Source organism: Marmota flaviventris, chromosome 5 (assembly GCF_047511675.1).
Source record: "Marmota flaviventris isolate mMarFla1 chromosome 5, mMarFla1.hap1, whole genome shotgun sequence".
Lineage (NCBI taxonomy): Eukaryota > Metazoa > Chordata > Mammalia > Rodentia > Sciuridae > Marmota > Marmota flaviventris.
Genome location: NC_092502.1, coordinates 2,188,710 through 2,202,015, shown reverse-complemented (window position 1 = coordinate 2,202,015; position 13,306 = coordinate 2,188,710). Strand labels below are relative to the sequence as shown.

Here is a 13,306-nt window from a genome sequence, read left to right as displayed (position 1 = left end):
AAATGGTTTTTGATCTTAGATTGGTTGAACCTGCAGATGTGAAGGGCCAGCTGTACACAAGTGGAATACTACTCAGTCGTAGAAAAGAAGGGAATCCTCTTTTCCTGACATGGATGAACCTGGAGGACCTTATGCCAAATGAAAGAAGCCAGGCACAGAAGGACGGCTACCACATGGTCTCTCTTGGACTCTGCTGCTAAGCCATCCCTGATCCTCCAGCTGTGGAATGTAGAAGCCAAACTCCCAGAAGCTGAGCAGAATTGTGGCTATGGGGCTGGAGGGGATGGTGCCAGGGAGATGTTAAAATCCCCCTATGAAGAAAACACTGACCACTCACCTCCTCCCAACTTCTGGGTCCCCATGGGCTCTGACTTATAGTGTCATTTAGCTGACACCAATTCTCCAGAAAGACATCCGGCTGTGTTGAGCTTAGCATCTCCCCTTGGTGCCTCATCTGTCCTGTAGCAGTGATCCTGAGTTGCCTTGGTCCCCAGAAGCCTCTGTGTCCTGGGTATAACTCAGCAAGCCCTGGGCCACACAGCAAGGAGGCTCTCCCTGGCCCAGGAAGAGGTCCACAGCCACACTGATCATGCCTCTAGCCATGCCCCCTTCCCTACAGGTGCCTGCCATCTCACTGCCTGGCTGCAGCTACCCCTGCTCAGGTGGCTGGGATGCCAGGTCCCCCTGCTGCTCAGTCAGGCTCTGGACGTTGGAGGTGGGAGCTGCTTCTCCTGGAGGGCTGCCCTTGGACCCCAGGCCACCTCCCTGGGGCCTGGGCTCTGGCCTCACTCTCAGCCCAGGGCAGAACCCTTCCAGTTGGTGGACAGACTAATGCTGGTTTATGGGCATTTGCTGCCCACTGGAGGAAGACAGTCAGTGATGGTCAAGTGTGGGTCAGCTGGGGGATGAGGGATGGGTCAGCTGGAAGGTCAAGGATAGGTGAAATGGGGGGTCAGGATGAATCAGTTGGGTGTTCAAGGATGTCAGTTGGCAGGTCAGGATTGGTCGGGAGGACTGGTCATGTGGAAGGTCAGGTAGAAGGTTAGGATGGGTCAACTAGGAGATCAGGGATGGGTCAGCTGAGGGATCAGGTATTGGTCAACTGGAGGATGAGGGATGAGTCAGTGGTTAGTTAGTAGTTTGGGCTCAAGGAACCCCAAGGCCCCATCTGGACTCTACACTATCCTTCATGGAACACTGGGGATCGTAATAAGTCATAGGCCAGCTGGGCTGATGTTGAGAGCCATACGCCTGAGGTAGGACTGGCCAGCATTACTGCCACTCACCTCAGGCTCTGGTTGATCCTCCCTGATCCTCCACTTTTCTTGTGGTCTTATCTAGACCATGGCCTCTCCCCAGAGCCAGGCTTCACCTGTGCCACTCACTTCTCCCAGCACCAGAATCACTGAGTCACATCCCATCCCTGCCTTCCCCAGCCCTTAAACAGCTTCACCACCTTCCTGCTCCTCAATTAAGTAAAATAGGCCAGTAAAATATGCCTGTTTTAATCTTCTTGGGTTTCTAAAACAAAATACTATAGGCTGGGTGATTTATAGACAACAGAATTTATTCTCAAGGTTCTGGAGGGCTGAAAGTCCAAGATCAAGTTGTTGACAGACATGGTGTCTGGTGTGACTCTCCTTCAGGGATGGCGCCACCTGCTGTGCCTTCCTGATGCAGGAAGTCCACTCAAGTCTCTTTTGAGGCACTTAGTCCAATTTCTGTTGCTATAACAAAATGGCACAGAGTAACTTATAAAGAATAATTTATGTAGCTCACAATTCTGGGCCATCCATACCATGGTACTGGCATCTACTTGGCATCTGGTGAGGACTTCCTGCTGCACCTTGACCTGGGGAGGGCCTCAGGTGGTCCCCCACAGGTGTGCCAGAGATAGCACACTTTGCTAACAAAGCCACACCCACCTCGACCCACTAGTTCCCTGGTGACAGCAGGGCCTTCCTGACTCTGTCCCTCCACAGACCATGGGGATTGAGTTTGACCTTGGGGATTGAGTTTGCAATGCAGGAGACTTGAGGGCCACCTTCAAACCAGAACCAGCCCTGATGCCATCCCGAGGCTCCATCTCCAAGGCCCTGCCTCCTAACACCATATCTGTGGGGTTAGGCTTCAACACACAAATTTGGAGGGGACACAAACTTTCAAACCACAGCAGGGTCCTTGGCTCATTTTTGCCTTACTAGCTATTGCAGAAACCACCAGAATATCCTACTGGAGTCAACTCTGGACAGTCCAGATGCATGCATGCATTCCTCTCTACTTCAGCTGCTGCTGCCCTGTCTTGAATATTAACTGCACCGGCTGAAGGACAGCCTTCCACATCCCAGTCTCCTCCCTATGGCCATATCCTTTGGAAAAAGGGTCTTTGCAAGTGTAATAAAGTTAAAGAGTTTTAAATGAGGAGATCATCCTGGATCATGAAGCCAACCATAAGTGTCTTTATAACAATGCCCAGAACAAGAGACATAGAAGAGGAAAAGCCCCATACATGGGTTTCTTGCCATTCCCACCACAGTCCCAGCAAGGATTTTTGCAGGCATAAACAAGCTTGTTGTAAAACTTCCTTCAGAGCTAAAACAACCTTGAAGAGGACAACAGAAGAGAGAAGACTCCCTCTGTGGATGTTATGGCTACAGAAGGTGCCGTGTGTTTTATCTGTGGAGGACTCAGAGATCAGTGCAAAGGACACAACACCCAGAGGAGCTACAGTTCAGTACACACAGTGTGCACTGTGCTTGTAAAAGCAGGCAGACAGTCAGCAGGCGAAAGGCAGCCTTGTCAGCAAACGGGACCAGAGCACTGGACATCACAAAGGGGAGAGATGAACTTATACAAATATCAACTCAAAGTGGACTGTGGACTTCAATGAAAAATGAAACTGCCAAAATTGTAGATAAAGAATACAGAAGAAAACTCTCAGAAGGCAGGGCTGGACAACATACTCCTAAATGTGACACGTAGCACATGATCCATAAGAGGAAGCACTGATCATTTGGATGTAATCAAAAGGAAAAAAAATGCTCTGCAAAAAAGGTCAGGTGAAGAAAAGAGCAGGCTTCCTGTAGACCAGATGAAGACACTTGCAAGTTGGACAGCTGGAAGCTTGGGCTCCAGGACATGTGAGGAACCTCCCCAGTTAAAAGAGTTAAAAAAACATACTTGGTTTTTGAACAGGCCAAGCCCTTTCATTTCCTCTTGCCTGACCACTCTGTTGACATGAAGATGGAAGAATTCCCTAGGGTGTGCTACACAGAGATAGGTAGAAGGGAGAGTGTGAGGGTCTCAGAGCAGAAATGGGTGAGGAGACCTAGGCACTGCATGCCCAGGAGGCAGGGAGCAGACAGGAAGCACTAAACGTGGATAAGTCAAGCATGTAGGAGGCACTTAGGCCCTGGGCGTCCAGGTACACTCAAGGGAATAGCACACCTGGGGCATGCAGAACTGCCATACAACCAGGGCAGACCACCCCCCCCCCCCATGCAAGCCACTTTCCCTTTGGCATGGCCAGGGGAGCCTGCCCCCGAGTCACATCTGTGTGCCACGAGTGCAGTACCCTCCTGATCCTCATAACACACTGCCCACAGCAAAGGCTGACAGCAGACAGCAACAGCACCCAGGGACCCCTATGCTCAGTATCAGCGGCAGCACCTCCCCGGACACTTAAGTCCCTTTCCGCTTGCTTCTCATTTTGTGCTTTAAATCTGTTTAGTGACTTGTGCTATTTGGTCTTTTAAGGGGCCTGTGAGCCCTTTTGTGGCATGACCTGTGGCCTTGATGGGACTTCTACAGGTCTCTGGTACTGTGGAGTTTGGGGGCCACTCTAAGACCAGTGAGCCAGGGCACATCCCTTCCACTGATTCCGTTTCCCCCCATCAAGGCACTGTGTGTTGGCCTGACTCCCAGTTCTCCCCACTGCAAAGCTGAGCTCTCAGCAGGCCAAAGAAACACACCTGATGGAGCACTCTGGACAGTGTAGCCCACCAGAGCATCCCTTCAGGTGTGAAGGGTGCAGGGCTCCTCATGCCCACGCAGATGGCACATCACAGGGCTTGTGCTTGTGCACAACACACTCAACATACTCACATGCTCAAACTCTTGTTTCTGGCCTGAGGAACTTTATTACCTTGGGTGGCCTTGAGGACACCCTACTGGGCTGTGCAGCCTCTGAGAAAATGTTCCAGGCTTCTCCAGCTGCCATCATAATAAAGTGTTAAGGTGACCATGGGGTCTTAGACAGCTGCTCTGAGACCTAAACCAGAGAACAGGTGTGAAGGTGAAGAAGTCACCCCGGTGCTCACAGGAGGCAAGAAACCAGCCAGGGACCTTGCTCAGTGCACCCCACAGCAGAGCAGGGAATTGATTCTAGGCCAGCGTCAGGGCAGGGGCAGTTCCCAAGTGGGCCATGTGCTATCAGGGAAAAGAGCTGAGCTGAAGCCCACAGGGTTGTGGGGAGATGGAGGCTTTTTGGTTGTGGCAGTCTGTTGTCAGGCATAGGGTGAAGCTCAGGCCTGGGAAGCAAGGTTCAGGGCTCGGGCAGTTAAAAGAAGATGCAAGGCAGTTGGGATATTGGTCATCTTTATTCAGAGGTGGCAATGGCCCCTAGTCAGGCCAGGGCCCCTAGTCAGGCCAGGGCCCCTGGAGGTCAGGCAATGGAACAGCTGAATGTTACAGAACATACCACATGTCAGTCATACACCCAGGCAGCATTAGTGGGCTTGGGTAAGCTATTTGCTAGCAATCTGGGGAGCCCCTGGAAGCAGGGCTTTGCAACTGTGGAACCTAGGGATGGATGCATTGTTTGGTCTCCAGAGGAGACCAAACATCCATTACCACCCACTTCTCCCTGAGACAGCAACTGCAATCATCGCAAGAGTGGAGACCATCATCGCTGCCTGATAGTTTGCTTTATGCAGCTGCATGAACTGTGTGGACTGACCTGGAGAACTGCCAGAAACTGTGGGTAAATGGCAATCCTGTGCGGATTTGGAGCAGATTCAACAGGAGCTTGGTATGTGTCAGGCAATGTTTAATCTGAATTACCGGGGCCAGGTGATGGAAGATTTACCAGTGGCATGAGAGACTTGGTTCTGCAGCCTGCTCCCCCTGCAACATTGGGTCCTCGATGGCTATTTTAGACCCATATGTTGGTTGCCCCATTTAATGAGGTTACTACCATGATGGCTAGCCTGAGAGAAGCTGAGAGCAGACAGCAGTCCAAAAATGTGTACAGGAAAGGGCCTGTATGCAAGACAAAGGAAGGAAGAAAGGGCCATCAGAGTGTCTTGCATGAAATGAGGGCTGACCTGGCAGCAGGGGTAGATGGCCAGAAGAGACAACCAGCCTAATGTGGTCCTTCTGGAGCTGTGGAAGCAGCTATGCCAAGAGCAGCAACTCATGAGAGTGGGCACAGGTGAGAAGCACCCTCTACTGACATCTATCCACCTAGAGACGCCTGGAACTGACAGCCTGACAGACAGGTGGACACACACTCCTGCAACTTCTCCTCAGATGGCTTGTAGGTGAGGGGGTTCCATCTGGTGTGACTGATGAACAAGTTTCCGTGAGGTTTGATAGACCCATGAGTCTGTGGGCTTGATTCAATGCAACACCTTCATAGGTGAGGAGCACCACCAACAGATTTAGGGGTCTGTGCCTTACTTACTTGGGGTGGTACTGTGCAGGTGCTGGCTGTAGACTGGTACAAACAAGGTGCAGAGCCCCTCTCCTCTGGGTAAACCACTGCTTTGAAGAGTGGAGTGGAAACTCAGAGCTAGGCACGGCCTCAATGGTGCCATTCTGGGCCTTCCAGAGTTCCTGGGAGGGGGGCACAGCCTGCTCTCCACACCCACCTCACTACCCAGGGATGAGTACAATTTCATCACTCACTCCTAGGTTTGAATCCCAGATGAATGGGTGCTGGGAGCACATCTGAGCAGAGCTGAGCCAACCAGGCCCTGCAGCCACCAGCATGCCCCTGGCAGACAGGAAGGGCATGTGAAGCTATGGAAGTCTGCTTTGCAGCAGCACAGCACCCAAAGCTGACTGATTTAGCCCTGTAGTCCCTGATTTGGTTGACTAGAGATATTTAGAAGTCTACAACAAAACTGGCATTACTTTAAAATCCCAGCAGTTCTAGAAAGTGCTTCCCTCTAATCACTCGGCATACAGTTGCTGGAAGGGCTGGGTTTTCATTGTTCAATCACTTTATTTGTGGGCAAAGCTAGGTCTGAATTACCAACATGACAGCAGTAGCCGGTGACTGAGTCGGGGGCAGAGGCCTTGTAGGTGGAATGAGGTCCTCGTGAAGGGGCTTGTAGGCATGGTTCTCTCTTCCCCTCCTTCATCAATAAGGATGCTAGCAGGCATCATCTATGGCCATCTATGGCCAGACACCAAGCCTGTCTGTGCTTCACCTCGGACTTCTTACCCCCAGAACCTCGAAAATGAATTCATGTTTTGTGTAAATTATTTACTCTGTGGCATTTTGATGTTATTTTGTACACATGCCTACACATCCACGAATATGGTGGTGGTTACTGGCTTTGGTCTGGTTTTGCCCCTGGCCCTGACTTATCATTACCATAGCCCTAACATCTAGAACAATGGGAACATCTTCCATCAAATCACCTGACCTTTCTGTTCTTGGTTCCTGGTATAGCTTTAGAGCAATAAATGTGAAACGTGGCTTTTTGTTAGAATCTTGGGTTACCTGAGGCTCAGAAAGCAAATTCCCATTCATTCTCATATTCTTTCTCTCCCCCCCCCCCTTCTACCTTCTTTTTACCTGTTCTTTCTCTCCTGAAGGCAATCTTTCTTCCCCAACCTTGGGTCATAAGAACTAACAGTCACTCTAATCTTTCCCTGACTTTCTGTCTTGAAGCTGCCTTCAAGATCTACCCCATCTGGCAGTGGATCATTTGACCCCTGTTGTAGAGGGGTCCTGCACAATACCCAGGAGGAAGGAATGCTGCAGAGAAGGGCTGTGAGCAATCTGAAAAGACAGGCCTCACTGGGTTTCCCACCCAGTCTCTTTGCCTTAATTCACAACCTTTGTGTTCAGTTACATTTATACATAGTCGTCCCTGCTTCAATCATGTCTGTGCAATGAAGTCTCCATAAAAAAAAAAAAAACAAAGTATAGGGTTCAGAGAGCCTCTGAACACTTGGAAGCTCATAGGAAGGTAAGCATCCACATGTCAGGAGGGTGGAACACCCCAACCCCACAGGACAGAAGCTCCTGCACTGGGGACCTTCTAGAACTCACCCTGTGTATCTCCTCTCATTGATATGGTATCCTTTAAAATACCCTTTATGGTAAACTGGTAAATGTAAGCATTTCCTTAAATTCTGTGAGGACTCAAGGGAAGAATTCCTAGTGATGAACTTGACTATGCTGTAAAATGCCACTGGAACTCAACTTTCTCTATCAAACGCCATGGGGTCAAGCCGACTCTCTCATAAGCTCTGGGTTGGTGCTCAGCCAGTTTTACATGAGATATAAGCAGCCCCCTTAGAGTTGGACATGAGTTGTCTCAGAGTCTGTGGCCCAGCCCTACTCCAACTTTCTAACATGAGCCACACCTAAATGTGAACCTGTTCTGAATGCAGAAACAGACTTCCAGTGGACACAAGGCAAGAGCCTTGAAAAGGTCATTAGCACAAGTTGCCCAATTTATATGACTTATGTCTAAATAATGGCTCAGGGAAATGTAACATCTGATTGGATTAATGTGCACAGTTGAACCAGGCGCTGTCAGTCTAGCTGTCTAATTGGATAAAACAGCGACAGCATGTCAGCCAGTCAGAACCTCCCAATGGACCTCCTGTGCCAGAAAAAAAGCAGGTTATGTGCAGGAATGCCAGTACTTTTAAACATAAGATGACCAATAAATAAGAACCAAGGTGTTCGATAAATTGAAAAGGATTCCCTATCATTACTGAAAACATTTTGCTGATATTGAACAGTTATCTTTTTAAGCAAGCAGTAAACTTTGAATAAAGTAATAACTGAAGCCAGGCATGATGGTGCCTACCTAATTTAATCCCAGAGGTTTGAGAGGCTGAGGCACAAGGACCAGAAGTTTGGGGCCAGCCTCAGCAACTTAGCGAGGCCCTAAGCAACTTAGGGAGACCCTTTCTCAAAATAAAAAATATAAAGGGCTGGAGATGTTGTTCAGTGATTAATTGCCCTGGGTTCAATCCCCCAGTGCCAAAATAATAACAAAAAAAAAAAAAAACCACACCTGACTGATCATGTCTCATCCTGATAAAACAAGACCTCTCCAACAAAAACCCCTGCACCATTGTTGATGACAAAATACATCATTGCCCAAGTGATAAGAAAGTCCAGTTTTAGGGGCTGGGGTTGTGGCTCAGTGGTAGAGTGCTCACCTAACATGTGGAGGCCCTGGATTCGATCCTCAACACCCCATACAAATAAACAAATAAAATAAAGGTAGCGTGTCCATTTACATTTTTTAAAAATTAAATAAATAAATAAAAGGGAAGAAAGTCCAGTATGACCTGGAGCAGAAGCCCCTGGAGGGATAATCTAGTGGTCATGCTGAGGAATACTGGAGATGGAATGTGGACCAGATGGACTCTAAGAAGTTCCAGGGGCCTCAGAAGTTTCAACTTTCAATTTTTTCAATGTCTGGGAAATTGAACTGGAAGCATGGGGTGAGTGACTCATGAGGAAATAGAATGAAGAGTGGCTGAGGGACAGGTCTGAGAATGCTTCACCCTGAGACCCTGGAGGGAGGACTGAGGCGGATCCAAAGCTGGGCAAAAGGGTGACTTGCTTCTCTTGTTTGGATTGATGAGTGAAAACAAGCAGTACAGTTAATCATGTACTGCAAAGCGGGCTTGGGTCAGGGTAGTTAACTGGGTGAAGAAGTGAGTAGGTTTAATTGCTTACACACTAGGTTGAACAGAGTAGCAACTGTGGAGGAAAAGAACTAGAAAGATAAGTATTGGTTTAACAAGATTTGTTTACACACGTTGGTGTGTAGAGCTGAGGTGGGTGACCCACCTCAGCCTCTCAGCCCTGACAAAATGTTACTTTCTTTTTTTTTTCTTCAAAACATTACTTTCTAATATAGTTTTTAATTTGTTTTAAGTGCTGTTAGTTCATATTTTTAACCCCACAGCATCCCTCTCCTCTAGGCCATATGGGGAAAGGAGTTATCTGACCATCATAAGGGATGGGAGATTCCTTTAAACTATGGCTATTTTCCAGATTCCCAGAACTCCCAGAAAAATTCAACATTATCACCATGTAAAAACGCAAAGCACAGTGCTGGCTTCTAGAAGGTTCTTCCCACCTTGGTAGGCGAGGAAAGGGTAGGAACATGGCTGAAAGGAAGTGAAGGAATCCTGGAAAGGAAAGAGACTCAGGGCCACGCACAACCTGATTGGCCCTGACATGCTGCTGCTGTTGCTGGGAGCTTGGAGATCAAACGTGAATATAAGAGGCAGGCAGCCGACCGACGTAGCCCACGGACCAATCAGAATGTAGTCTGTCATCACGCCACCCGGTGGCCAGCCAATGGGAACACAGGAGGTTCTATAAAGGTGGCCTGGCTCCGTAGTTCCAACAGTCAGAGAAAGACAGAAGAAGTACCAGAGCTATGGCTCGAACCAAGCAGACGGCTCGCAAGTCTACCGGTGGCAAGGCACCACGAAAGCAGCTGGCCACCAAGGTGGCTCGCAAGAGTGCACCTGCAACCGGAGGAGTGAAGAAGCCACACCGCTACCGACCAGGCACTGTGGCCTTGCGTGAGATCCGCCGCTACCAGAAGTCTACTGAGCTGCTGATTCGCAAGCTGCCGTTCCAGCGCCTGGTGCGCGAGGTTGCGCAGGATTTCAAGACCGACCTGCGCTTCCAGAGCTCCGCTGTGATGGCTCTGCAGGAGGCTTGCGAGTCCTACCTGGTGGGGCTCTTCGAGGACACCAACCTGTGCGCCATCCACGCCAAGCGCGTCACCATCATGCCCAAAGACATCCAGCTGGCCCGCCGCATCCGCGGGGAACGGGCTTAGGCCCCTAGGGTCACCCACTTCGTGCTCTGTCACCCCAAAGGCTCTTTTCAGAGCCACTCAATAAGTCGGAGAAAGTGGCTGTACCACTCTGGGGTTTCTGGACCACAGGGTTTCCTCTCCTTTTGCTCCCTTCTGTCTCCCCTGTGTAATGTTTAGTTAGGCTGGTTATGTGCATGGGGTAATTCAAACTTACCCAGCCTGCTCCCAGTTGAGTGCCGAGTTTATGAGCTTTGTTTCCAACAAGTTGTCCTGAATCCGACCTTGACGCTGTTCCAGATGGTAGAGCCAGGAACTAGTCTGGGTCAGTGTTACAGGAAGCCCCCCAGGAAGCTCACTGGGATCAGAACACACCACTCTGCAGCACAGCAGGCTCAGGGAAAGCCACTGTCTACACCTGCAGCCCTCTAAATCCAGAGCCAGCGATGCTCACCCAGAACAGGCCATCTACACCCAGAGTCAGACTCTACACAGCCCTGGAGATGCCTAGCCTCACAGGGCTCTGTGGCCCTACTGGTCCCTACTTTCTCTGTGCAGCCCCAGCCTCCACTTCCTCACCTGACCCCTCTACCTCCAGGCATGGGCTTGGTGAGTTTGGGTGGGGAGTGGCTTTGGGGGTCAAATCTATCAGCGGGTACTGAAAAGAACCTCTTCCCACCCCAGGCCCAGGGGACCCGATCCTCTGCACCTAAGCCAGGACCCCAACTCCTGCTCCCACTCTCCACCCCTCAGTAATGACAAGGGAGAGCACCCCCTTCGTCTCCCCACACGTCGCCAGCTCCCTTTTGCTTTGCCACCCTGACCCCGCGCTACACACTCCTCCAAGCGACCTCCAACCCCACTAGGTACCGCTCCCTGCCTCTGCTGCCTGTCCTATTAACCCCTCCCCCTTTCCCCAACGGAGAAGCTTGTGCAGCCTGGGGTCCTCACCTTTTGCATCTTCTCCTAGTAGGGCGCCACCTCCTTGCCCTCCAGGCAGATTTCCTCACCGCACAGCAATCTCTCTATCCTCCCTTGCCCCACCCCCGCCCAGGCTTACCTCCGCTCTCACCCCAACTCGGGCTAGCCAAGCCCTTGCTTCATTCCCTCCCCTTCGAACCCTACCTCGGGCTGGCGAGGCCCAGCCTCTATCTCCTCCCGCTTCCAGCAAGCCCCACCCCATGGCAGAGAGGCCCCGCCTCCATCTCGCTCTCCCTGCAAGTCCCGCCCCGCGGCCCCTGCCCCTTGCTGACCCGCTCGCCCTGCTGACGCCACAAAGCCCCTGTGCCGCACTACCCCGGCGCCCCCAGGCCGGGCGGTCACCCCATGGACTCCGCCGCGCAAACCCAGCCTTTCCCAGCCGCGTGTGTGCGTGCTGGGCCTGGGCGCCGGGCGCAGTGTAGGGCCCTCTTTTGTGAGTACTAGCTCCTCAGAGACTACCTCCCGCCGTGTCTGGTCAAGCCTCTGACTCACCGCCCCGCCGCCCCCCAATGCCATCCTTCCCGCTTCTGCTGGGCTTTTCTGTCCCTGGGGAGGGTCACACTTGGGACCATGGACCAGTCTGTATTCTCAGTTCCTTAGATGAAGCCCAGATGGACAATGGGACATTAGGAGTGTCCAGAACCCTGAGGGCCACCAGAGCTTCAGCCTAAGCCAGACACCCATGTCCACCTTTCCCCTGCCCAGCGGTGTCCCCCTTCGGGCTCCTGAGGACTGGGGGCTGGGAGCTAATGTCACCTGCTCTGCTTACAGAGGGCTCTCTTAAAATTAACGTGGACCCACTTCAGAACATCTGTGGACTCCAGAGACGCCACGGCTTTAGGGATTGCAGAAGAGGGGTAGGAGTGAGCGCTGGGAGCTTAGACAGGTTCAAATCCGTTCTCTCTACTGGCCCCAACAAGGACCCTGTGAGGTAGGGAGGGGAAGGGTCTCCCCATGCATGAGTCCTGCCTCTTCAAATTTGGAAAGGTGCCTGTGTGTTGCATGTGCCCTGTGCATCTGCATGTCTCTGTATGCAAGCATATGTGCACATGTATGTATACCTGTGGGCATGCATGTTTACATATACCTGCGTGTGGTATGTTTTAGTGTATGCATTTGTACACATATACCATGTAGTGCACACGTTTACATGCCTGTGCCTATGTGGTGTGTTTGTGCATTTGTATGTTTTCTATGTGTACGTGTGTTTGTAAATGTGCACATTTGGGGGTATTAGTGTGAGCCCATGTTTGCATACACCTGTGTATGTTTTGTATTCATGTGTGCATGTAAGCACCTGTATTTGTGTGTGTGCGCGCGCGCGTGCACGTGCACGTGCATAGTCATGCACATGCTTGTCTTTTCCACACTACACTTTGCTCCCTAATGGAAAAGCTGTCATCTCCCTGAAGTTCTCCTTCTTTTGTTGTACTGGGGTTTTGTTAAAGAAAAAAAATTATTCTGACAATGTTTAAAAGGCTCTTTATTGGAACATGTTGCAATAGAAGTGTTTCCTTAGTGCAGAAATGGGGCTCCCTCAAAACGCAGCAGAAGCAGGCAGGGACACACTGTGGCTGAGAGGATGGAAGCCATGTAAGGGGAAACTTGGAGGGAGGGGGGCTTCTAGCTAAACTGGCCCAGCAGGGTACCCCTACCCAAAAGGCAGATCAGGATTAGACACCAAAGGAGGGAAGGAGGCCTTGACCAAGTACCCAAGTGGGGCTACTCAGCAGGATTCTCTTTGAAGACTGGGTGGGTAGGCTGAAGATAACCCAGGGCTAGGGTCAGGCTGGAGGATGGGTTGGAGGGGCCCTGTGGCATTTAGCTAAAAAGGGTCCTTGTAGTTTCCAGGAGGCATTTCTACCTGTTATTAAGGAATCTAAAAATAACAGCTGCCGTGTGTGGTGGAACCTATCATCCTAACAACTGAGGAGGCTGAGGCAGGAGAATCGCGAGTTTGAGACCAATCTTAGCATCTTTGTTGAATCCCTCAGCAGCTTAGTGAGACCTTGTTTCAAAAAATAAAAAGGCCTGGGGATGTAGCTCAATGGTAAAGCACTCCAGGTTTAATCCCCAGTATCAAAAATAAATTTTAAAATACAATAAAATGAATCAAACAGCTGTCAACTCCCTAACTGGCTTTCCTCCCTCATCAGGAAGAACAAGGGGGAGGACAAGGGGGAGTCTTGCAATAGCACTTTTGTTTTAGTTCCCTAGTTCAAATAATTCTCAAGTCAGAGTTGTGTCAGGCTCCTGTCCTCATCTATGAAGGGTGACTTTTAGAAGGG

The 13,306-nt window shown here is 50.6% G+C and overlaps 1 protein-coding gene across 1 annotated transcript; it reads left to right on the top strand.

Moving 5' to 3' along the window:
• Positions 1–9,650: 9,650 nt before the first annotated feature.
• On the top strand, positions 9,651–10,061 carry H3-4 (H3.4 histone, cluster member). Its single transcript, XM_027922429.2, has one exon. The coding sequence runs from the start codon at positions 9,651–9,653 to the stop codon at positions 10,059–10,061; it is 411 nt and encodes a 136-aa protein (XP_027778230.1).
• The last annotated feature ends 3,245 nt before the right edge of the window (positions 10,062–13,306 follow it).

Bases quoted from the DNA above. Each gene is read 5' to 3' on its own strand.
- H3-4 (XM_027922429.2), top strand. From the start codon at position 9,651: ATGGCTCGAACCAAGCAGACGGCTCGCAAGTCTACCGGTGGCAAGGCA.